The sequence below is a fragment of the Telopea speciosissima genome, chromosome 10, assembly GCF_018873765.1.
Source record: "Telopea speciosissima isolate NSW1024214 ecotype Mountain lineage chromosome 10, Tspe_v1, whole genome shotgun sequence".
Lineage (NCBI taxonomy): Eukaryota > Viridiplantae > Streptophyta > Magnoliopsida > Proteales > Proteaceae > Telopea > Telopea speciosissima.
The window spans coordinates 33,130,840-33,157,322 of NC_057925.1; the positions used below are offsets into that span (position 1 = coordinate 33,130,840).

The following is a 26,483-nucleotide window of genomic DNA, read 5'->3' on the forward strand; positions in this document are numbered from 1 at the left end:
TGACAGAACAGGAACACCATATAATGGGATAAGGCTTTTATTGAATTGAAAAAGAATAATTGCCTCAGTTATTCACCAACACCATAACAACTATAACAAATAAAAATCAGAGTACAAAAAGATATACCATGGATGGATCTTAATTGAACCAGATATGAATATACCCAATCCAACAGGGTCTCACTTCAAATTGAATTCAATTAGGGCCTGAGTTATTGACAGCTGATGCAGAACAGCACATGGAATCCCTTCATGTAGCTATGGTGGAGAGGTTATCTAGTGAACAGCATGCTTTGTAAAGAGAGTGTACCTCTGTTTTCATTAAATTCTTCAGTTTGAGAAGCTTCTCATGGAAATGATTTATTGTTGTCTGATTCTCTTTCTTCATATATTGGTCCTTCGATAAATCCAGTCGGGGTTTCATAGCAGGATCATGAAGAACTCTGTTCCTACTTCCACCAAATGTGAAACACCGAGCAATTCCTGACATCAGAATACAACATTGAACCTGGCATTGGCATCTCTAAAATGCATAAACATGTAATATTGCAATAATGATATTTGTAGATTTGGAATAGAGATAAGAAGGAGACAACTTTTAAATACCCTGAGGCATAATTTAACAAGTACAATACACTCAGCAAAGTTAATGGGATTCATAACAGCATACAATGGACTAGGAAAAGCAACAGGTATCTGTTTACCCACTTACACTCCTTACCCGTCTTTAGTTTGGAGGGTATTTCACACTCTATGAAGAAACAGTTAGGTCTTTTACTCTTACCCATTACAATGGGAACAATCAAGTAAATTTCACCAACACTGCCAAACAGAAATAACAACTCAGCCTTATACCAAGTAAACAGGGTTGTCAACATGTATCCTTACCCTCCAATCAGCTTTGTTCAAAGCCATACATGATACAAGGCCTAAGTTATGCATGTCTTTCCTCACCACTTCTCCCAAAGTCATTTTAGGTCTGTCCCTGGCTCTTTTAGCACCTTTAACCTTTAATCAAATCACTCATCCGTACTGGAGCATCTAAAGGCCTCCGTTGTTCAAGGTCATACCTCAAACAAATTTCTCACAGCTTATCATGTATGGGAGCTACTCCCAAATTAGCTCTAATTTGATCATTCCTTACTTTATCCTTCCTATTTTACCATACATCCATCTCAGCATCCTTGTCTCAGCTACACTGAGTTTATCTATATGATGTTTCTAAACTACCCACACATTCTGCACCATACATCATAGCCAGTCGTATTACTGCCCTATAAAAATTTCCTTCAGCATTAAAGGAATACGTCGATCACACAGCACTGCGGACGCACCTCTCCACCTCATCCATTCTATTTTAATTCTGTCTGTAATATCATCCTCTATATCTCCTCCTTTATTTATGATTGAGATTTGAGACTAGATACCTAAAATAATCATTTTGCAAGAACTCCCTCTCATTAATTTTCACGACGTCATTATCTGTCCTAGTGCAACTAAAGTTACTCACCATATACTCTGTTTTCGTTCTACTTATCTTACAAGCTTTTGATTCCAAGGATGATCTCAATAGTTCCAACTTGGCGTTAATCCTTGTTTTTATTCACCCACCAAAACAATATCATCAGCAAAAAACATACACCAAGGGACCTGATCTTGAATGTCTCTGGTTAGATCATCTATGATAAACGCAAACAAATAAGGGGTTACAGCTGATCCTTCATGTAACCCAATTGTAATTGGGATTTCAGTAGCTTGACCCCCCCCCCCCCGCGCGTTCTTACACTAGTCACCACACCATTATACAAATCTTTAATTATGTCCATATATTTACTTGAAACAAATCTCTTCTCTAGACTCTAGTACATGCCAAATTAACTCTCTAGGAACTCTATCATAAGCTTTTCTAGGTTAATAAAGACCATATGGAGATCTTTCTTGCAATCTCTAAATCTTTCTATGAGTCTCCTAAGTAAATTGCTTATGTCGTGGACCTTTCTAACATAAAACCACCAAATTGGTTTTCTGTTATAGTCGTTTCTTGTCTCATGCGAGTTTCAATAACTCTCTCCCATAAATTCATAGAATGAGCCATTAGTTTTCTGCAACAATAGTTATTACAGCTCTGAATATCACCTTTGTTTTTATAAATTGGAACCCGAATCTTTCTCCTCCATTCATCTGCATTTTCCTTGTGTTCACAATCTGATTAAATAGCTTGTATAGTCAAGATAAACTGCATAATTGATTTGGGTGGACAGGGAGGTCCATATGATAGAGGTTCCATACCCATGTCACTGGTCAAGTTTCCAGGTGAAACAAGCATTGGAAATGGGTAAGAAGTGAGTCCAAAGTAGTATAAAATTTACAAATTTTTTTTTGAGTGGCATAACTAGCAACTTTATTGATGAAAATCGAAGGAAAGAAAAAAAATTTTAGCTTCATTTCACAATAAACCCTTGACCCAATCATAGTTATCAAGGTGTCGCCAAGGTGTCACGTAGGCAACGCCATGGCGTCCAGGCTCCTTGGGCGCCTTGATTTTAGACCCTCTCCAACACCATGTCGCCTTCCCGCCTTGAGAACTATGGACCCATCCATATAACCATAACCCATCATAGTTATCAAGGCGTTGCCTTGCGTCTAGGCTCCTCGAACGCCTTGGGCTCCTTGCTGCCATGGCGGTGTCACCTTGATTTTTAACCCTCTAAAACACCATGGACGCCTTCCCGCCTTGATAACTATGTAACCCATACCGTTTAATCTACCCAAACAGTCTTACTTCTTAAGCCCATACCCATAGCCGATTACAAACCCTCAAGCCAAAGCATTAAAAGACAAAATTGAGTTCCTCAAAATCTGATTGTTATTCTTTTTCCTTCTTATTCTGCTAATAGACAAGTGGTGCTAGTTTCTCATTAGTTGCTGTCTTTCACTTGAGTTTATCTTCTGATTTTTTGGTCCCCCTTGGCCAAGTGATGCTTTCTAAGCAATGTAGGTGTTGCTTTTGTTTGTTTGAAGAACATATTTGTTTTAAACCCCCCTCTTCAAAAAAAAAAAAAAAGGAGTAGAAGAGATTAAAAGAGCATTGTTGAAGCTTTACAGTCTTTACCCTTACCCTGCAAGGATGAAGACACCTTCAACCCCTTGGAGTGTAAGAGTAAGGCCATTACCTGACTAACCCTTCCCATTGCCATCCTTGTAGATTTGATTCACTAAATGGTCCCAAATGGTGGATATTATCCTATTAATAGCAGAAGTGACTCCTCTGAGGTGGCTAGCCAAGTACAAAATGAGACACCAATACATAGTGCAAATCAGAGGTGAAGATCCAGATGAAAGCCACACGCAAAACCTTAACTATTTTCCCTCAATCAGCATCATAGTGTTAAACACTTGAAGGTTGATCAGTTTAATCACATACAGAATTTTTTTTTAAAAAAAAAAAAAAAAAGAAACTTATAAATCTAATAAATTACCGATAGCACCAATTGCATCAAGCCGATCAGCATCTTGCACAACCCCAAACTCAGGAAAATACTCTTCAATTCCATGGCCTCCAAGCTCATCCTTGAAACCTGAGAAGAAAGTATGGGCCAATCAATTGTAACTGGACCTGTGGTTATGCAGGCAATCAATTGTAACTAGACCTGCAGTTAACTTACTTAAGCTTCATTATAATTCATAAAAGAAGCAGGACATGGAAAAATTAAGAACACAAACTTAGCGAGCAGCCAAGGCCAATAAGTCAAGCCAACTGTTCGAAAAATAAAGTTTTTCAAGTCAGCTTCAAAGCCCAATTTTCAATCTTCAAGTCTGATTTTTAGTCTTCAAAGTCCGATTTTTTATGTTAAAAAAACTTCAAATTCATTTTTTAAATTCGCAATGCATTACTTTCACCTTCTTTTTTTTATTTGGGGGGGGGGGGGGGGGGGCGGAACCTGTATAAAGGATGCTGATAAGAAAAACCTATAAGTAGTTGGGCCCAATAATACAACCCTAATAATCTAACTAAATGCAAATTTCGATGCAGGCTGTGTGATGTCAGACCACCCTGGGCAAGTGAGCAACAGTCAGGTAGTCTAAAAATGTCGGGGGGAGACACACACAAACACAAGAAGCAGAAAGAGAGAAAGAGGACAATGTTCATATACCAAGTTAATACAGGAAAACTCAACTGAAACATTTTAATTGTTCCTTTTCTGAAATGAAATTGAAGCAGTACAAATGTTGATGCATGTTCAATGTGTAGATTTTTACAAAGACAATGAAACAGCTGCAACTATAAAATGGGAATGCTTATGATTCTATAAATAGAATATGAAATTTTCAAGGTAAAAAAAATTATATAAACCCTAACACCCCATAATTACCTTGTAAAATTTTACAAGCTGAAAGTTCTACAAAATTGAAAGTTTTCAAGAGCAAAACACTTAAAAAGTGGTGGACCTGAGATGAAATGTTACATGGCTTTAATTTTACAAGGGTGAAACAAGCAGCAACAAAGCAAATTATATGGGAAAATTTACATTTGCAGGGGATTTATGAGGAAACAAACAAAGCCATAGAGACCAAGGTGAGGCAATCTAATCTATGGATTTTTATGGATCATTTGCTTTATATTCTAATCATTCAAAACAGAGATCAATTAGTTACAGTCATTGGATATTTACATCATTTTGATGCATCACCCAGGAGAGTCTCTATGTTATATCAATGGCTGTCCAAAACAAGATCCCTTCCCTCCAATGACTTTGGTCATAAGCTGAGACACTGCAGCTTAGATGGAAATAATCATCTGAAGTTGCAAGAGTATGGATATGACAGCTATAGGTATTGGACAGAAGATCCAAATTCTTCTTCTCATATATCCAACATATTATACTGAATAGTAAAGTGAGCACCTAACGTTAAGAAAAGAGAATGAAACTCAATTTCAAAATATCATTTTGTCGAAAGGTACCCATTCTTTTTATTATCATTAGTATTTTCTTGCTTTTCTTCTCATCCACACCCTCCTGCTCAATAAATTTCTCAACAATTGCCTCCTCAGATGGATTTCTACAAACCAAAATACCAAATGACACAAAACAAAAATAAGGAGAGAAGAACAATGAAAATTCAAGAAAAATTAAGTTAGACACCAAAATATTCAATGGCATCCTATATAAGGTACACACACATGCTAGAATTGAATTAAGAAAAAAAAATGGTTGCTGATTTAGGGCTGTGAAATAGATAACTAGTGAGAGAAATTAGAGTAATAAGAATTTAATAGAATTAAAGATGAATCTGGATTAATAAATGACACTCTTTGGGTGTCCTTCACTCTGTGGTGGGAGATAGAGCTATTATGCTTCGGGTATCCACAAGTTCTCCATTGTTGCTTCCATTATTTCCAATGGTGTTTGCCCCCCCCCCCACCTCCCTAACCCCTCTCCGACCCTTGCCGGCATCTGAAATGCTTTACCCCATCTCCCCTTTGGTCCGGGAGCTAGAGGAGATTGAATTGTTTGAATCCCTTCCTCCAATGGCTCCTTCAGTTCCCTCTTTGCTTGGAATCATGTGCGATTTCGAGGTACCCTATCCCCTTGGCGTAGGATTGTTTGGTTTTCAGGTTACATCCCTCGTCACAGCTTCACTATTTGGAGAGTCCTCTCTTATTGCCTCCCTATCCAGTCCTTCCTCCAGCTTCATATCCCTGTCCCCCCGGCCTGTGTTCTTTGTTGGAGTGGAAAGGAAGATGTTGACCACCACTTCTTCTCTTGCCCTTTCTCCTCCGCCATTTGGAAGAGGGTTTTGAATAAGTGCTGGCCCCGCAATAGAAGGATTCTCCCTCTTGCCCGAGAGTGGATTTGAGTGGATATGACATTTGCTGGGAAGTCGATATGTGATGTCACTGGCAAGCTTACCTTCGGTGCTACCATTAACCACATTTGGATGGAGTATAATTTTCGAAGACGAACCTCCAATTCTTGTTCCTACGAAAAGGTTTGGAACTCCATCTCCTTTGATGTTAGCTCCAAGATTACTTGTTGCCCCATGGTAGTATTTCTGATACCCCAAGGAACATGCACATTGTTGTATCTGGGGCCTTCCTTTGTCTCTTCTGCAGCCTTCTGTCCCTCCCTTTTGAGTTGGGTGCTGCTGATGCTTCACCTCCTCCCCCCCCCCCCTTCTTGTATTTTCTTTTCCCCATTCTGAGGTTTTTTGGTAATGAATTCTTTTATTCAACCAAAAAAAAAAAAAAAAGATCAATCTGGAAATATATAAGAAGTGATTTTGTCCCTTTAAAGGAAGATATTAGTACATGGTGGTCAGGACAGAATACAGTGGCCAAAATAGCTATAAGAATAGCAGATTGATTATGAGAAAGACAGAACGAAGATTGCAATTTCAAGAATGAAAGAAAAATTGAAGAAGATATATAGTAAGAGGAGATCAAACCTGTTAATCTGTTATCTGTTGGAGAAACTCCACAGATATAACAGAGAAGAAACAGAAAAGAAGGAAATGTATTAATCCTGAAGATCTTCTTGACAGCCCTCAGGAGCCATATCTTTTTAAGTCATTTGGAAACCTTCTGCCAAATCGAAACACAGCTTTGGGGTGAGATATTTCTCACAAGGTCTCTCTTTATATTTGCTTCATGTGCAAGGAGAGTGGGAAATCAGCAGACCATTTGTTTCTCTTCTGTTCCTTTGCCGTGAGAGTATGATCCTTTATTGAGGGTGTTTCAAGTGGACTAGGTTTTCACCAAAGGAGTAAGGACATAAGAGGGCTGAAATGTGACCTTTGAATAAAGGGGCAAGTTATTTTGGCAAAGTATCTTACTTGTTGTGTGCTGATGCCTGTGGGAAGAAAAGGATGCAAACTTTTTAGGGATTCTTTTTCTTCCCCGACAACAATTATTACTAGGGTAACTACCAAAGTGGCACACAAGGCTGCAGCTAGCATCATTTTCAGTGATGTTTTGATCTGCTCTCTCCAGGACTAGACCATGATGCTTTGATGGAGGAATCATCCAGACCAAATTGCTAATGAGTGGGTGACCCTGCTGGCAGGCATGGTCAAATTTATGTAATAGGGGTACTTTGGGAACTGGTTTATTATCTTGTTGTCTCATATTGTATTTTTCCATTTACCTCCCTAGGGAGGTGTATGTAATCCCTAATATCATGTTAGTAAAGTAATATAGGTGTGAGGGAGTTTATTCTCTCATACAACATTCTACCACAAATTCTCTTCTTCTTCTTCCTCTTCTCTTTCTCTTCTTCTTCTTCAAACTTCTACCCACATCTCCTTTCTTGCTTGTTCTCTTGCACACTTTAGATTTCAACTGAAATTGGATTTTGAGAATGCTCTCATGGAAATCCTGGTCCATCTGGCACAGTGAGAGATAGTACAGGGATTTCTCTGATTTAATTTGGTCCCATCGAGTGCAGAGTCAGTACTTCTCTGGATTATGTCGGTCCCATCAGGAGGGTGATTCAGTGAAGGCTGAGCTTCTACCTCACAAGGTTATAGTAACATCATGTTTGACGATGATTCAAGAATTGTGATAGGATGGTTTCAGACGGGTAGGGACCATCCTTGATGATTCTCTCACATTATCAGACGTGTTCCTCCATCTGATATTGTCAGCTGATGTTTCGTTTCATTGGAGACCAGGTCTGCTAAATCATTAGCAGATGAGTTGAAGAGTATCTACAAGTCTCTAGAATTCGTGATATCAAATCCAATCACTATACATTTCACCCATTAATTCTTAAAAGATTTTAAAAGCAAGGGCAATTCTATCTTCTCCCTCCCAACCCCTCCCCCCCCCCCCCCTGCTTCATCTTTGATTGATTCCATCCTTGATCTTGCTTCCTCTCTGCAAATCAAGGCCCTCTAACATCTGTGCCATATCACTTGTCAAAATTGCAACTATCATAGTGACACATACCTCTCTTTCACTCTTTCTCTTCCTGTCTCTCCTCTTCTTATCTCTGGACATCAATCTCACTCTGTCTCCTGCAATACCTGCATCCCAGAGACATGAATAACAAAGGGGTTCCTGTTTGCAGGAACCAAAATCACAGCAGGTTCAACATAGTTTTAGATTCTTTATTCTTTTTTTGGTAGAAACATGGTTTAGAGTCTTTAGACTCAGAGTTAGATTTTGTGAATTAAGAGTTAAGGTTTTTTGGTTTAAGATTTCATGGTGCTTAACAGTGAAATCATGGATTTTAAGCTTTGTCAAATGAATGGTCTCAACCTGTACACCTAGACAAATGGATGGTCCAGCATCCAGATACGTCAAAAATGATGTCACAAAGCAGTTATCAAACTAATCACTGCCCTATTATAGTAATTATATTTATAAGTAGACAAAGAAAATCCCTAAAAATTACATATTAAAAAAAGAGAAAGTCAAGACTCCTTGATCATAATTAACATCATTAACAATAAGTATAAAAAATAAAAAAAAAGATATAGACATCCTCACCTCACATACTTGTAATCTCCTGTGATAGCCAAAAAGAAGAGATCAGTATAAAGAGATGTAAAGTAGCAGTATTTCTGATTTATTTAATAAGCACAACTCCAATATCCACACACAGAGAGAGAGAGAGAGATACCTATATCATGGAGAAGTGCGGCAAGCTCTACCTAAGAAAAGGAAGATCAAAGCTTCAGAAAGTAACTCTTTATAAAAAAAATGCTAAAAGGCATTGAAAGAGAAAGAAAAGAGGATGGTATATCTTAGTCAAAGGACCATGCTCTGAAAGCAGTGACATTACTTGAATGTATTTCCCTAACGTTATGTTTATTTGGCAAGAGAATGAAGGAAAAAGAAAAAAGTTACCATAGTAAGAGAAGGGGTAAAATGTGAAAATTCTGGTAGGTTTTTAGTTGGCATAGAAAAGAAAGCACAATTACTTGCAAGAAAAGCCAAAAAATTTCATAGTTTTGGTGAGAAATTTTCAAAGAGTGTCAAGAGTAAATTTTAAAAATCCAGAGACAAATTAAAAAACTAAGGCAATAATCTTCTTTTCTTCTTGTGCCAAAAAACACCCATAAAATTTCACCTTTCTCACAAACCCACCTTAATTTTTTTACTTTTCTTTTTAACCATTCTCTTTCCAAACATAGGCTAAATATTCATTACCTTGATGGTTGTGGCAAGCCAAGGAATGATTCAGAAGATTCAATAAATATTTGGTAGTAATAGAGTACAGTGTTTATCCACTCAAGTATTCTCTCGACAAGACTTTAGAATTCACCCAATAATTATATCCTTGTTCATATTATTTATATACATAACTTCAAGTCCCATGGAGATACTTTCTCCAAATAAAAATCAGTGGATGGTTCACAATAGCTAAAACCTATTTTCAAGAACCTTATTCTGTATACTTGTCATAAACTTATTCTCTTTTACTTTTTCCTTTCAAGGTTGGACCAGTTTCTTTTTGCTTCAGAATAATGGGACCTAAATGGCCCATGTAACATGGCTGGAAGACTATACAAGAGCAGGTGTAACAAACCAGGACCTGAAACCCGTACATGACAAGTAGAAGAGGAAAAAGAATGATAAGAAAAATCTGAAAACGACAAATTCAGTGAGTGTCTATCGTGGTCCTCTTGCTTTATTTATATGTCAGCTATTAGACTCTTAGTATGAAACCTACTAAGAGTCAATGTCTAATTACAAGCAATACAAGGAAACCAATTAAACTAACAATAAAAGACTAACTAAATTATATGACTAACCACAAATCATGATAGGTACACTTCCCATATCGTGACTAATTACAAAGATGAATCCAAGATACTGCAACATCTTTGTTGGTTGAACCGTGGGTCAGAGAGAGGAAATAAAATAATGGAATTGATTGTATTAATGAGAGAAAGGACCCTCTATTTATAATAGAGGGGAAGTTACAAATAATAGAAGCTAGGCGATGTGGGACTAAAACCCACATAGCCGACATAAGCTAATAACACTTAATAACATAAAAATACCCCCAAAAGGACCAGAATACCCCCACGGTATTCTGGAGTACATATACTCTAACACTCCCCCTCACGCTGGATTATACAAATATGAAAGAAGGAAGATCCAGCGTGGACTAAAGAAAAAACTCTCTCCATAACAATGCTAACACTCCCCCTCAAGTTGGCGCATACAAGGTAATAATGCCCAACTTGAACAAAATGGGAAAAATAAGTTGTAGCAGAATCCAGCTTCAAAAGGAATGCAGCTCCCAAATAGACCGTCAAGAACTTGAAAAAAAATAGACCTTCAAACTTGGGCAGACTTGATCAATTGTTACCAATCTTCAACAATTGTCCAGGGATGAATCTCTGACTGATAATCTTGAAGGTAAGTAACTAGGGCAGCAAGCAGCGGAAACAACCAAACTGTAGGACCTCATATGGGCAGGCAATAACCAAACATCTTCAAAACTTTTAACACCAGCCTCCCCCTTACGGCAAACGTAACCCAATAACAAGGTAGATACTTATTGGCAATGGTGAAACCTCTGACCTTCTCTATGTTTTGCACCAAGTGTCCCTGCATGTTTACGCTCTGCAATGGCTGCGGTATCTTGTATCTTGTATATAATCCCCCCCTCACGTGTAGTGCACGTGGACATAAGAAGAGATTAAGTTAGAGATAGGGCCAAACATAACATTCCAGAATGGTTCAATGGCTGCCAAGTGTAATAAAAAAAGAAGAAATGGTAAAGAAGAGAATACCATTAACTTCCAAGGGTGTTATGGGTAATGCCAAAGGTATGTTTTGGGAGGTGGTGAAAGAAAAAAAGCAATGGGATAATGGAGTAGGATTAACTTGGGTAACATAGAAAGCTCCAACCTTCTTCCATCAATCAAACAAACACTTCGAATGGAAACCCCTGCAGGGGAGAAACTCCTAACCCCAATATTCAGATCTGAAAAAGATACAAATCGGATTCGAAGTAAGGAAATCCTCCAATTGTCAAGGCTTGTTCAATCTTCAAACAGGGAGGAGCAATTGTGCAAAAGATTCCATGGTAGAAACTCCCACATGCTAGACAGTACTAAGAAGATATCCAGACAGCAATGAATGGAAGTAGCCTCAACAAAACTGGATCAGATCTGAATCTGTAACAATGCTAGTATGCAAGCTCCAAAGTATGCCGGATATTAACCAGAAAGGTTCCACATGACCGAATAGTTTCGTAGGTGCAACCAAAAAATCGTGGAACACACTGCGGTAATCCCAAATAGGCTGATCTCCAGGGTAGTAGATTCGAGTCTTCAATAACGAGAGAAATTCGATCTCCAATAAGAGGAAACATAGTCACAATTATAGGGCAGCAGTATTCCACATGAAGGCAGCAGTAACACATCAACCAGTCATGCTTACAGAAGCCAATCAATAACACCAGCCTGGTAGGTAGTGAAGCTCATAATAACCAGCCAAATAAGATAAATAACCAGACAAATCCATAGGTAGTTGAAGCAGCCAGCCATATAGGAACAAGAAAAACAGCTTGATAATTGAAGAAACCAAGCCAACAGAATGAACTGGAATTTTTTTTACTAAAAAACCTGATGTAAGATGCTGAATAATGGGTTGTATACTCCTCTGATGTTGATAAAACTCTCCTCAAAAAATTAGCAACGGTGGACTGCCCTACCCCTTAGATCGATTATAGCCAGGGTTTTGTAAAAAACCCTGAAAGTGAATATCGATTGTAGGGAAGGGGTCTTTAACAACGGTGAGGCTGACATGTCAAAGGTGCTTGCTTATTGTAATACTTGCTGACCAAAAACTACTGGAATGGATCTCCAGTTCAAATGACCAATCTCCTTGGTAATTGAGACTTGATCTTCACATGGGAGAAATACCTAAAAATCGAAGATAATGAGGGCAGCAGCTATCTTGGGTAGTAGACCTTCTTCAAGCCTTGAACTGATGAAGGAGAGTTCTCTTTTAATGTTAGAACCACCTCCAAAGCACTCGAAGAGCAACAAACATCCCTAGCCCAAATCGATTTTTATCAGGGTTTTGGAAAACCCCGAAAAGAAGAGATCGATTGGGGTAGGGGTCTTCAAAAAAACTTGGATAGGTGCAATATTGAGGTCGATTGGTCCTTGAAGTGGGAGTAATCAGCCCTCCAAAAATTAGCAAAAACTGAAACCTGAAAGTCAGGGTTTTTGGCAAGTAACCAAATTAGCAGGTTAAGTAATTTTTGCTATAGAAACAAATCCAGCCATCAGAAAGGGTCCAAACTTAGGCCGAGTATGTCTTGTAGTAGTAGGGAATCACCCCCAAAAAATTAGCTGCATCTGAAAAGGGAAACCCTAAAATCGATTGGAGGCAAGGTTTTGAAAAACCCTGACAAGTTGAGATCGATTAGGGTAGGGGCTGGAAAGGTTAATGAAAGATGAAGAAATAGAAAAAAGGAAAGGAGGTCAATGGAATAGGGTAGGAGGGTGCTGGAAAAGGCTGCATATGGTGCTCCAAAAGTGGAGGATCAGTCTTCTTTAGGTGATAGGAATCTGATCTCCAAAGACAAAAGGGAAACTCCAAATCGCAGATTAGGGTCCAGCAGGATTTTAATGAAAAACGATAGAAGAGAAGGGGGGGCAGCACTAAATCATCAATATTATGTCTACCTCATTAGTGCTGCCCCTGTTTTTGGGATGAAAGGGAGAAGAACAGGAGCAGGAAAAAAACGAGAAAAGGGAGAAGAGGAGGTGAGATCGATTGGAGGAAAAGAAGGGAGAAAATAGGGTTTTTCTCTCTAACCTAGATCAGACCAACTCTGATACCATGTTGGTTGAACCGTGGGTCAGAGAGAGGAAATAAAATAATGGAATTGATTGTATTAATGAGAGAAAGGCCCCTCTATTTATAATAGAAGGGAAGTTACAAATAATAGAAGCTAGGCGATGTGGGACTAAAACCCACATAGCCGACATAAGCTAATAACACTTAATAACATAAAAATACCCCCAAAAGGACCAAAATACCCCCACGGTATTCTGGAGTACATATATTCTAACAATCTTAACTCTCCCTCCTAAAGCTGGAGTGTATATATATATATACTAAAAACAACACCAATCTTGAACATATAGCAGTCGTAGACGCTAGTAAGCAAAGAGAGAACTTCATTCTGGTAGAAATATCAACTCAAGCACACCAATCATCAGCAGCAATACTAGAAAGATCTTCTTTTCGAATAAATCCAAATAGCAACGAAAAGAATAAGCGGCAGAGAATGTTGTTGTATGGTTGTCATTATTGTCAACACTATCAGTTGGAGCTGAGTACAATGTACAATGGCAAGTTTGGCCGAGAATGGCAATGGCAGTGACGTGAAAGTGCTAGATGTGATACAAAAGGGATGTTACAGTGCTGAGGTGTCAGACATGCTATACAGTGATTGGAAGCATGTAGCAACATTGGGTGTAGTGGGTGCATCTTGCTTGGAGTGTTGCAGCAGCAGTAACTTCACTGGTATTTTGAGCTGTCCATCATTTGGAATTTGGAGGCGCTCAAAACATGAGAAATGAAGAGCTATGAGTTAGCTTTCCAACCCTTCAAGTTTCAGGTTAATCCAACATTAGGTTTGGAAGTTACGGCAAAAACATTCTCAATGGTCTGTGAGTGCATCAGCAAGGCAGTGTTCTGCACATCAGCTGAGTTCAACCTCCATTTGCGATTTGTGCACTAGACCTGGGCTGTTGGTGTCTTAATGAAAAATGTAGCCCTTCAAGTCCTCGGTACGAAGGAAAGAAAATTGGGTCAATCAGAGTTCGGACAAGGAAAATATGGGCATTTTCATACAGGTGAGCAATTTCCCACAATTGCCAACGAGCCACTGTCAATCGACAGTGCCTAGATGTCAACCCACAGTGCCCCAATGTCGAGTTTTATGTCTGAAATGCTCGACAACCAGAGATTCTGTTCAACACTCAAGGGGGGAGTACCTAGACAACAAGCCACTGTTGAGGGAAAAATCCTCATTGTTGAGTCAAGCCTTTTGAGTGGCAAGTGATGTCAACTAGTGAAGTTTTTGGTTCATCTGACTTTGGATCGATTTTTGAGCATGTTCTAGGCCAAATTAGAGGAAGATGGCTATTTCTAGCAAAGTTGTAGAGATTGAAGTTTTCTTTCGAAATCAACCGGAATCAGCTCAATCAGACTTATATTGAGAAAGATATGGAAGTTTTGGTAATGGTGTACAGACACTGGTCTGAACCAAGCGGTTGGAGCAAGCTCGGGTTTGGGTCCTTTATTGAGATTCTTAAGTGAGTTTTAGGGCTCATTTTCATTATCTCTTCAACACCAAAGAAGGGGAAAAGCCCTAAGAAAAGTGGAAGAAGAGGGGACAGAAGAGGAGTGACTGGAAGTGCATTGGTTCAATTCCAACCACCAATTCAAGGTGCATTCCTCCATCGAAGAAAGTTGAAGGGATGGTGAGCATCATTGAAGTCCTTGATGAGTTAGTGCACGAAAGAGAAGTAAAAGAAGAACGGGGTCCCCACATCCATGTATATACTTGAAGATTCAAGTTTCTTCAAATGGGGGTTAATTGAAGATTCCAGTGAGCATTGAAGGTGACGTCGGTGACTCACATCTCCTCCAGGTACCAAGATTCGACATGTATGCGAGGGTTGTAAGGGTCTCTACCACTTAACCCTATCATTTGTACTCTTGAATCCATTTGACTAGCTAGGTTGTGTATTGATCAATGTCTAGGCTATATGTGTGCATGAACTGTAGAGCAAAATTATAAGCCCGTTTTGTTACCTGTACTTGGGGTGTTCAGTGGGTGCTGGATATGGGAGTTATAGCTCCCCGTAGTTGTAGCTACTGCATTTGGCATTGTGGCGCAATCCTGGTTCGATGCTAGGTAAACAAGAGTTGTAGCCCTTGTCAATTGTAGCTGACAGAAGTAGTTGAGTGTAGAGCAAAAATGAAGCCCAACTGGGGCATTGCTCTTTGGATGTAGGTAACTTGCCAAACCACATATATTTTATGTTGTGGATGTGCATGTGTGTATCTTGGAAGTGTCTTTGTTTGCAGGATGGTGTGCACACGACCGTGTGTTTGATAATGTTAGTGCCAATCATGGTTTAGAGTATCGGTATGTATCGTATTGTATCGGCTGATACGTATCGGTCGGTACCAATACGATACATACTAATACGTCTCTTTTTTTAAATGAACTATCTCGGATTGTATCGAAATGTACCGACCGATACAGGCCGATACGATACGATACGACCAATACAGGCCGATACATATTGATATGTCTAGTAAAGGGTTCTATAGGTAGTTTAATACGTATCGATACGGCTCGATCCATACCGCTACATTCCATTAAAAAAGAGTTTTTTTGGTCAATTAAAACAGGCATTTTCAGTCATAGACTCGATACAATTCCTATTCTAACCAAAAAATGAAGGAAAACTCTCAACCAAGTAACTAAACTCTTGCATTTAATCTTGGTTTTTCACACTTTTGGACTCAAAAATAAATCAAGGAATGCTACAACATCATCCAATACTCTTCATGGCTATAGACGATTACAACATGTAAGAAATCTCATCTGTTATAACAATTTCAAAGTGCCGCACTTGTCTGGTTACACATTATTCACAATTCTTAGTGTATATGCATGATATATGACATATATTGCTTGTTTATATTGTTTTTTGTGTCCAAAAGTGTATTTCCATGTGTATTTTGATCATTTTCATGTGTTTATGCACCGATCGATATTTATCTCTGACACGATACAATATGTCTCTTAAAATCGCCCGAACGATACAATACCCAATACCGATACTTTAAACCTTAGTGCCAATAGTCAGTTGCAAAGTACAATAGGCCATTAAAAGAAAAAGTTTATACACCGATTCATCCCCCCCCCCCTCTCCCAGTATCAATCATTGTCAAAAAATTGGTACCAGAGCACAAGGCTCAATGAGAGCTTGAACAGCATCTGAGTGATCCAGTAACAGTATGGCTACAGGTGAAGGTTCCTCAAATGATTCAGGGAAGACACCCAGGTTTGATGGAACTGGCTATATGTTCTGGAATAGGAGAATGCATATATACATTGGAGCTCTAGGCTATGATGTGTGGGCATCAGTTAAAGAACCAGCAACATCTCCTGCAAATTCAGATGCCAAGAAGGCATACAATCATAACCTCAAGGCTTTGAATGCCACCGTGTCAAGGTTAGACAAAAATCTAATGGCAAAGGTGATGGACTGTAACTCAGCCAAGGAAGTCTTGGATAGACTGAAGAACATACATAAGGATGACACCAAGAACAAGAAAGCCAAGCTCCAGATATATAGAGCTCAGTTTGAAAATCTAAAGATGACATAAAAAGAGAATATTGAGAGTTACATGATCAGAGTAAATGAGGTAGTAAATTTTATCAAGGGAGTTGGCGAAGATCTGTTGGACTCCATCATTTGTCAAAAGATCCTTAAATGCCAAGGTCTCAATTATAGAAGAAGCCAAGGACTTGGACACGATCACACTTGATGAAGTGCATGATACACTTACAACCTATGAGATGAGAGTAGGCAAAGGCAAGTCCATAGACAAGCTATGGAAAAGCTGAAGATAAAAGAGCAGTTTATGAGGATAGTGATGACGAGATCACAGCTTGCTTAACTAGGAAACTGAGAAAAGGTACAAGTAGGTACAAAGACAAGCTTCCCTTCAAGTGTGATGGAGGACCGGTGGAGGATGGGAAGAAATCTGAGAAGGGGATATCAGAGTCGCAGGGGAGAGGGGAAATCGCATAATGGGGGGAAGAAGATTGCAAAATCACTTTGGCCACACAGTTACTCATCATACCTCAAGAAGCAAGACGCATACAGGCCTTTTGTGTGCCTCATGGCCTCAACAACTCTGGGAGAAATGCAATATCCCCACATACCAGAACTTAGATTATGCTGAAAAATCAGTGGCATGAGGCAGTGGCAGACCTAGATCAAGAACCATATCCAAATCTGGATCTGGAACTGAGACTGAATACCCAAAACCAGAAGTCCCAATTTGGAGCAGATATGAGCAAGACAGATGTACCAATGAAGCCGGTAGATGACTCCTATTCATGAAGAAAAGTGACAGCTTGGCACCTCAAGTTGAAAATTCATCTGTTACAGAAGATTATGCTCAGAGTTAATAAAGTAGAAGTCCGACACAATTAGTATTTATCCTAACTAGAGTTGTATTTAGGATGAGTTCCTTCTCATCTAAATGTTCTGGTTTATGAGTTGTAACGGTTCTAGAGGTTTCAGTCTAAGTAGGATGTTGCATTCCAATTGGTTATTTAATCCATAGTATTTATAAATTATAACATGATTTACATTTTGTACATGGAGAATTGAATAGAAATTAGTACCTTATAAAGTTAAAGAGAAATTGCTCTTTCTCCTGTAACATGGCCAATTGGTTATTTAATGAACTTCTCGCATCATTTTTACAATCTGATTCTCCAGATTTCATTAATTTCAGTCCTCAATTTGGAACTTTGATTTTCCTATTTACATATTCATGGACTGCGAAATAGCTGAATTCTTTATCATTATAGGGTTAGAAGACCTCTAATATTATCATTCCTTATTAGGAAGGATAAAGTAAGGAATGATATATTAGAGCTGATTTGGGAGGAGCTCTGACTCATGATAAACTATGAGAAAGTCGTTTGACATGACATGGCCATGTTCGACGGAGGTTTTTGGATGCTCTTTGGATGCTCCAGTAAGGAGGAGTGATTTGATTCAGATTGAAGAAACTAAAAAAAGCCAGAGGCATGCCTACAAGCACCCTAGAATAAGTGGTAAGGAAAGACCAGAATATATAATGAAGAAAAAAAATCCAATATTTATTGTATTCTATTTCGAATTACAGTTAGCACTTTGAAGGCTTTAAAGGAAAAGGCCGATAAAATTATAGAGTATAAATAATTAGACTGAATTAAATTGAATAATTATGTTGTAACACAGACAAATAAATGAGAATTCAGGATTCCCATAAAAAATAAAGAAATTAAGAATAAAAAGAAAAATCACGATTCCCATAAAAAAAAATTACAGAAATAAAAAAGAAACCCTAGAAGCAGAAATGCATATCTGTTTGGGAAAAAGAGATTTCTGCTTACCACCTCCATGGCCTCTGGGGAAGCAGACATGCCCTCTTCATGGGCCAAAGAGAGAGCGAGATCTCTGACCCTGAAAACGTGTGCAGCATCGTGAGAAGCGTCATTTCCTTTCATGGCAGACATCACCAACTTCTCTGCGTTCTTCACAGTCGCACCCATCTCTCTCTCTCTGAATAGGAAGTGAAACTGAGAGCAGTGCGAAGTATGAAGAAATAGCGCGCCGAAAAAACTTTTCAGAAATGTGTCGTTTGACGGACTATCTGACCAACGCTTTGTTTTTCAAAAATACATCTGGATGTGATATCTTACATCAGAAGGGGTGGGGTGGTAATTATGCGCACTCCTATGTAAGGGTGCACGAATTAGGGAAGAAGAATACTGTTTGGCTGCGTGCAGTCTGCACCAGACAGCTCCCACACAAAATGAAAAAAATCCCCTGATCAAATACTTCTGAAAGTTCACAAGTGTAAATGGTGTTCAACCTTGATTCGTCTTTTGTATTCCATTGTTTAAATAGGAGGAGATAAGGTACAGAGATGGTTACAATAAGAGAGTCCAAATAAGTTACAATAACTAAGTCCTAAACTTATATTAGAGTCCTAGTGGAAGGAGGATAGGGTTGAGGTTATTACAAAACTGTGTACATGAGCTCTAGGCTATGACATAAAAAGTTATTTGAACCGATGGAGTAGGATACACTACCATTTTTATGTCTATCTCTCTCTTCCAAACATAAAATGACTTTTCTGCCCTCCCATGTATGATACTGCTTTATTGCATCTCATAATGCGTTTTCTTGTGCCACTTGCTAAGAGTACCCTCTCCCATTTCTTAAATATTAATGTCTTTTGCCCTTTTTTTGGTACCTAAATGGAAACATGTTGGCATCTTTTCATCTCTTACTCCTTTTCTAAAAGAATTTGGGTAGCAGGAATGTTTGGTTTGAGGATTGAATACTTTAGTGGACCTAATATAATGGATTCTTAAGTGAAATTATCCCTACATCCAAACATATCTCAAATTAGATTCTCCTTTTTTGTTAGCTGTTTTAGCAATTACATGTTATTTTGTGTGGACTGCTCAAAATCAATGTTTTATTTCTAAGAATCTTTGTAATCCTTTTTATGTCATTTTTAATGTCAACAAATGGATAAAGGACCTTAAGCTCCTTTGTTTTCATCCTCAAGTGGATTGTAGAATACATAATGAAACCATGATTATTGAGCTGAATATTAAGATCTGGTACCTATTGTTAGGGTTAGGGTTTTAAGCACAAGGTTGCTTAAAGCATTACACCCTGAGTATCTAGTTTGGAATACCCAGACTGCTGCCTCCAGCTAGTATATATAGGAAAACTAGGGTTTAGGTCAGATGGGCTAATTACTAAATTGCCCCTCACAGCCTGGGCATTAATACAAGTAGGATTATATTAGAACATATAAAGGGATATTACATAAATACCCTTACAATCTCCTCCTATGTTCTACATATATCCATTACACATGTATAGGAACCATTGTTCAATCAGTAATTGAATCAATATAAATTGAATATCAATAATCCAATAAATCAAATAAGAAATAAGTAAACTTCAAGAAATAAAACAAAGGTTTTAGATCAAAACTAAACCCAACAATAAATCCGAAGTTCCACATCCAAGTGGCTAAACCAAAAGAAATAATCAAAAGAAAAAGTCCTTGTAATCCATGTGACTTTACTCATCAAGTAAGTCATCCTCATCGAGATCCAGATTCAACCGTTCTCCTCCATCTTCGCCATTCTCTGTAATTTGTCAAATATGAATTTCATAAGATATTATGAATTCAATCATTTGCACAATAGTATCTAGTTCAACAATAAGAACTTAGTACATTTCATATATGGCTGAAGGTAAATCAAAAAACAATAAGCATCATCATCAAGTTTCTTTACAAGAACTCGATCCTATATAGTCTCTATCATAAGGACCATATCATGTTTCCATTTGGAATACTGTATTCGTCATATCAGTCATAGATTTATGTTGTATCATCAAATTTGGAATGGTACACCATACTATGAAAGACATGTCATCAAATTTGGAATGACATAAAGACTAGCACAATATCATTGAAACATATCAGACATTTTTCATATTCCTTTGTGGAATAACAAAGTAAGGAGACTTCACATGAAAATTTGCTACACCATCAAGTTTGGAATGGTTTCACAAACCCCCATACTTAGTAACCTAACTAAGTTATCTGAAACATGTAAACTGTCCCGAATGCTTACCAAGGCTAGATGAGATTCGAATAATTCAAAATAATATTGGGTTAGATTAAGACCTGACTAAATGGTCTTTAACCCCATCTCCCCTGTAGTTTTGAATGTTCGATCTTTGTTCAATCCCTTTGTAAGGGCATCTGCCATATTATCCTTCGATCTCACATCAATCAAAGTGATAATCCCTTGTTCTGTTCTATAATTCAGCATAGCCTGTTTCAGCCTAATGTGTCTCCTCTTACCATTAAAGAGTGAGTTATTCACAATCGTCTTGGTTGCTTGATTATCACAGAATATAGATATAGAGTTTAACTTAAAACTCCTCAATGGAATATCCATGATCAGATCCTTTATCCACTCTGCTTCATCTCCCGCAGAAGCTAGAGCATAAAGTTCCGATTCCATAGATGACAGAGCAATACTAGTCTGTCTTTTGGATTTCCATGCTACAGCTGCTCCTCCTAGTGTAAATACATAACCACTGGTGGATCTGCTGTCTCCCAAATCTGAGCACCAAGATGCATCAGAATATCCTTCCAAAGTTGGAGGATGTCCATTATAACATAAAGCATAACCTTGAGTACCCTTAAGGTATCTCATCAGCCTCGATAGGGCATCCCAATGCTCTTTTCCAGGATTACTAGTGAAACGACTCAGCATGCCTACCGTAAAGGCTATGTCTGGCCTAGTACAACTCATTGCATACATAAGACTACCAATCAGTTTAGAATAATCTAACTGATTCACGATGTCACCTGTGTTAGGTTTCAACCGTTTGTTATAGTCATAGGGTGTCTCAATCGGTTTACAATCACTGTATCCCCAACTAGAAAGTAGCTTCTCAATGTAATGAGTCTGACTAAGGGTGATCCCTTGCTCACTGAAGCTTACTCTCATCCCAAGAATGGTGTCTACCACACCAAGATCTTTCATGTCGAATTCTTTGAACAAGATTTCTTTAATGTCACTCACTACAGAGAGATCAGAACCTAGAATCAACATGTCGTCTACATACAAGCAAATAATCGCGACCTTGTTTGACTCAGACAAAAAATAAAGGCACTTATCCGAGTTGCTGGTTTGAAAACCAAAGCTCTTTACTGTCTTGTCAAACTTCTCATGCCATAATTTAGGTGCTTGTTTAAGACCATAGAGAGATTTGTTTAATTTACAAACTCTTTTTTCAGAACCTTCCATGACAAACCCTTCAGGTTGGTTCATGTAGATTTCTTCTGTTAGGTCTCCATTAAGGAAAGCCGTTTTTACATCCATTTGATGCACAACATAGTGCTCAATAGATGCTATGGCAAGAAGAATCCTTATTGTTGCCAAATGGCAGACCGGGGAGTAGATGTCAAAATAATCTATCCCTCTCACCTGTTTATAGCCCTTAGCTACTAATCGTGCTTTATACCTGGCTATAGACCCATCCGGATTAAGTTTCTTCTTCAGTACCCACTTACACCCTATTGTCTTGGCCCCTCTAGGCAGATCAACAAGGTGCCAGGTCTCATTCTGCATTAAAGAGCTCATTTCCTCATCAATGGCTTCTTTCCATAACAGGGAGTCCCTAGATCTCATCGCTTCCTTATAGGTGGATGGATCAGCCTCTAAATGGTAGGTCACAAAATCCTCACCAAAATTCTTGGGTACTCGATCTCTAGTAGATACTCTTCTAGATTCTGATTCAAGGAGCATTGTGGAGTAGTGTCGAAACAATTGGTTGATTCCAAAGGTGATTCCAGTAACCACTTGATCAAACCAGGCAAGGTCAGGCCTTTATCTCTAAGGAATTTATCCTCAAAGAATATAGCATCCCTAGATTCTATCACCACATTGGTTGATAGATCCAAAAACCGGTCTGCAGCACTGTCTTCTGCACAACCAAGATATACACAAGTGTTTGTTCTAGTTCCCACCTTAGGTCTCCTAGGGTCTTGTATCCTAACATAAGCTACACAGCCCCAAACCTTAAGAGTGTCATATCTACAGGGATGATTATGCCATAGTTCATAAGGTGTAGAAGTCAGTTTTGAATGTGGTAGTCTATTTAGAATGTGATTTGCAGTCAACACTGCTTCTCCCCAATAGCAAGAGGGCATACCAGCTATCAATAACATGGAGTTTAACATCTCTGTTAACGTCCTGTTCTTTCTTTCAGCTATGCCATTTGATTGAGGTGAGTAAGGAGCAGTAGTTTCAAGGATTATGCCTGCAGAGGCACAGAATTCCTTGAACTCTGTCAATTTGTATTCTCCTCCCCTATCACTTCTAAATCTTTTAATTTTCAAGTTCAACTGATTTTCTACCCTATTCTTGAAAATTTTAAATTTTTCAAAAGCTTCATCTTTAGATTTTAACAGGTATAAATGACAATATCTAGAAAAATCGTCTATAAATGTTATCAAATACTTCCGACCTCCTCTAGTTGTGTAGCTTTTAAAGTCACAAATGTCAGAATGTATAAGTTCAAGAAGTTGAGTGCTCCTAGAAACCGGTCTGAACGGTTTTCTAGTTATTTTAGTTTGAGCACACACTTCACATCTGTTAAATCTAATTGAAGTGTCTAATGGTAAATTATGAGTTTTAGCTAGTTTGAGCATTTTCCTATAGTTCACATGTCCTAACCTACAATGTAGTATTTTGGGATCAAGTAAATTATGGTTAACCTGGTTTATTGTCTCATTAGCTAAACTCAACCTAAACATACCATTCAAATTATAAGCACATCCAAAATAAAAGGAGTTAACAGACAATGTTACTCTACCACTACTAAAAGTAATAGACATGCCAGCATCAAGCAAAATTCCAATGGAAATTAAATTCTTTTCAAAACCAGGAAAGATTTTAACATTTTTCAAAGTTAATATTTTACCTGATGATAGAACCAGGTTCGCTGTCCCTTGTTGAGCCACTTCCACGACGTCTCCATTTGCAACAATGGATCTACCGCTACTTGAACAACATCGGTGAGCGGTCCTTGCTATTGCAAACATGACAAGTCGCTCCAGAGTCTAACCACCAATCTGAAGATGTACTGGCCAACCCCTTACCCTTGCCAACCATGGCAACAAAGTTAGTAGGCTCAGTCTTGTCCACCAGCATGTGAACTTCCTTCTGTGGTGTGTCAGTGTTCCCTTTCTTAGGACCCCTACACTCAGATGCATAGTGACCCCACTTTCCACAATTGCCAGGCACTTGCCCCTCTTTTTAAAATTAGTCTTTTTGGCCTCCAACTGTTGGGGTTCTTTCTTAGGTGGCTTGGACTGCCTAGGATATTTCTTGGGTTGTGAAACCAAATTGGCAGATGCCTGTTGTTGTTTCACCATCTCCAAGTTATTCCTGGCTCTGTTCTCATCTTCGATTCTAATGAACCGTTTGAGATCATCCAGCCCCACTTGTGTTTTCTTTCTGTGCATCTCAGTTTTAAAGGAATGCCAGGTAGAGGGTAACTTAAAGATAATTGCACCCACTAAGAATGCATCAACAACGGGGATGTTTTCTTGGTTCAATTTTGTTCTCAAGTTCTCAAAGTCTGTTACTTGTGGAAGTATCTCCTTATCTTCTTGAAACTTGAAGTCCATAAACTTGTCAACCAAGTGAGTTTTTGATAGGTCCTCCTCCTTTTTGAATTGGGCTTCTAGGTTTTCCCAAATCTCTTTTGCAGTCTCATATTTACTATAGGTCTCTGCCAGCCTATCTGACAGGCAGTTCAATAGGTAGTCTTTGCAAAAGTCTTCGTCACTTATCCATTGGGCTTCAGTTAGGTCCGTACAATCAGAAAATTTATTTACTACAGTGTAGAAAATATTGAGGTACTTCAGTCCAAACTGAGTCCTCCTTTTTCAAGAACTGAACTCAGGGCCACTAAAGCTTTCCAATTTAATCATCTCAATTGGAACAGCATGTTTCTCCATATTAAGTGATTTGTTTATATGCCCAAGCAAAAGTTCAAATAAAAAAAAATAAATGCTCAAGGAACAGTCACACCTGAGATGGAGAACCCTGAATTTAGATAACGGAGAAAAAGATCGCAGAGTTGCAGTGGTGTCGACGCTGGTACCGTACACGTTAGTACTGGCTGCTGGTAGATATTGGCCGAACCCAATAAGATTTGATAAATCAAATCAAAAGTATCCTCTTTTTTTTTTTTCAAAACATCAAACCTTTCTGTCAAATCAAATAGAGCACCAAAGACCGCTTTACCTTTTCCGTAGCTTTCCACATAATTTTTTTTTTTTTTTTTTGTTTTAAACAGCCATTCAAATCATAAGCTAAAGCTTTATGATTACAAAAGGACAAAAAACTGCACTTGATTTGACCGTGTGGAATCAGAAACTAAAGCTTTGAATGTGGAAACAATAAACAAAGGAGAGAGAAATCTGATTTAACTCTTTTGTCCTTTATGAATTAAAAAAAACAAAAGAGAAATCGATCGAGTAACTTCTCTGAGACGAAATCTGCTCACAGTTGCGTTCTCCAAAATCGTTTGCTGGCTCGAGTTAGATCGAAGATGATGTACGAACAGTTGGACAAAAGCCGTGAACGAGAATGACGAACGCCAAAACGATCTCTCAAAACCAAATTGTAAATCCAAAATCCAAAGCCGATCTTGATCGCAGGGAAACAAATATCCTAATGCTTTAAGATTGATAGGGTTAGGGTTTTAAGCACAAGGTTGCTTAAAGCATTACACCCTGAGTATCTAGTTTGGAATACCCAGACTGCTGCCTCCAGCTAGTATATATAGGAAAACTAGGGTTTAGGTCAGATGGGTTAATTACTAAATTGCCCCTCACAGCCTGGGCATTAATACAAGTAGGATTATATTAGAACATATAAAGGGATATTACATAAATACCCTTACACCTATTACATCATGTATCATTGTTTGTGATAAGAGAGTTTCTCCAACTCCAGGTGAAGTCGGATGGGCATCAATTGTTATTGTTGGAAAATATTTGATTTATGCAACTTTAAATTTTGGATATACAGAGAACTCACAGGAATCAGAAGCAAGAGAATGGTTTGAACGAATGCAAAAAACCAAGAAAGTAAAGCTCACCACCGTTACCATCTGGACTAACTGTAAAGTGTTGGTGAATCTCTTTCAACGAGGAAACGCATCATGAGATGCAATAAAGCAGTATCATACATGGGAGGACAGAAAGATCATTTAATGTTTGGAAGAGAAAGATAAACATAAAAATGGTAGTGTATCCTACTCCGATGGTTCAAAGAACTTTTTACCTTCAGAAATTACTTAAATTATCTTTAGTGTCTTCTTAAGAAGTTTTCACAAGAATAATTTAAACTTAAGATAAAGTCCATATAGTTTTCTACAAAAAGACTAAAGGTTACTCCTAGAATCTTGTGAAATAGAAGACATCCTAGAAGATAAGAATCTACCCGCTATTTTAGTTGTAAGAGCTCCCTTTTGTGATAATGGATAGAAAAGAAAATTCTCATGGCGAGTATTGACTATAGAAATAGTCAAGATCTTTGATACAATGGACGAACTGAGCGTAGAGTTAATTAAAGACATTATATTCCCTACCTAAAAGTAGATCTGAAACCTTAGTTCTCTCATTATTATATGATTCCTAAAGGTCCTGAGTTCGATTCTACCGCCCCCCTTGTGGGCGACTCGCGAAATAGGAAACTAACTCCCTGGCGAACATGGGGGCCCCAGTATCTCTCGGTTCATGTGTGTGTACGGGGTCGTACACGAGCCTTGGGGGATTTAGTCGGCCAAAGGCTGGATACCTCCTGTTCCTAAAAAAAAAAGAAAAAAGAAAAAAAAAAAACTTTCAAAAGTAATAGTGATTAGTCAACTTATGTTGACCAAGCATCATCATCATTTTTATTTTTTTTTTTGATAAAAAAACAAAAAATTAAACTAAAAATCAGAAATACAAGTTACTTCTAAAAAGATTTGACTAAAATGCTCAGCTCGAACTCTATTTGCCATTGCGTGAGCTAGAAAAGTCATTCTCTTCTTTTTCTTAATAACATTTACAGAACCACAAACTTTAGATA

General features: G+C 38.3%; 1 protein-coding gene across 4 annotated transcripts in view; it reads right to left on the reverse strand.

The window, feature by feature from the left end:
* LOC122642422 (uncharacterized protein YpgQ) overlaps positions 1-26,483 on the reverse strand; it is a 60,323-nt gene that overhangs the window by 28,543 nt on the left and 5,297 nt on the right. For 3 of the 4 annotated variants that reach the window (XM_043835890.1, XM_043835887.1, XM_043835885.1), the window contains exons 1-7: positions 24,930-24,940; positions 18,180-18,351; positions 8,625-8,655; positions 8,492-8,510; positions 4,964-5,061; positions 3,480-3,578; positions 311-483 (exon numbers count right to left, since the gene is read on the reverse strand). In XM_043835890.1, coding sequence (XP_043691825.1) covers positions 311-483; positions 3,480-3,578; positions 4,964-5,061; positions 8,492-8,510; positions 8,625-8,655; positions 18,180-18,338 — 579 coding nt within the window. In that variant the 5' untranslated portion in view covers positions 18,339-18,351; positions 24,930-24,940. Of the gene's footprint in view, positions 1-310; positions 484-3,479; positions 3,579-4,963; positions 5,062-8,491; positions 8,511-8,624; positions 8,656-18,179; positions 18,352-24,929; positions 24,941-26,483 lie in introns of those variants that run through there. The other variant, XM_043835886.1, reaches the window with a different exon arrangement.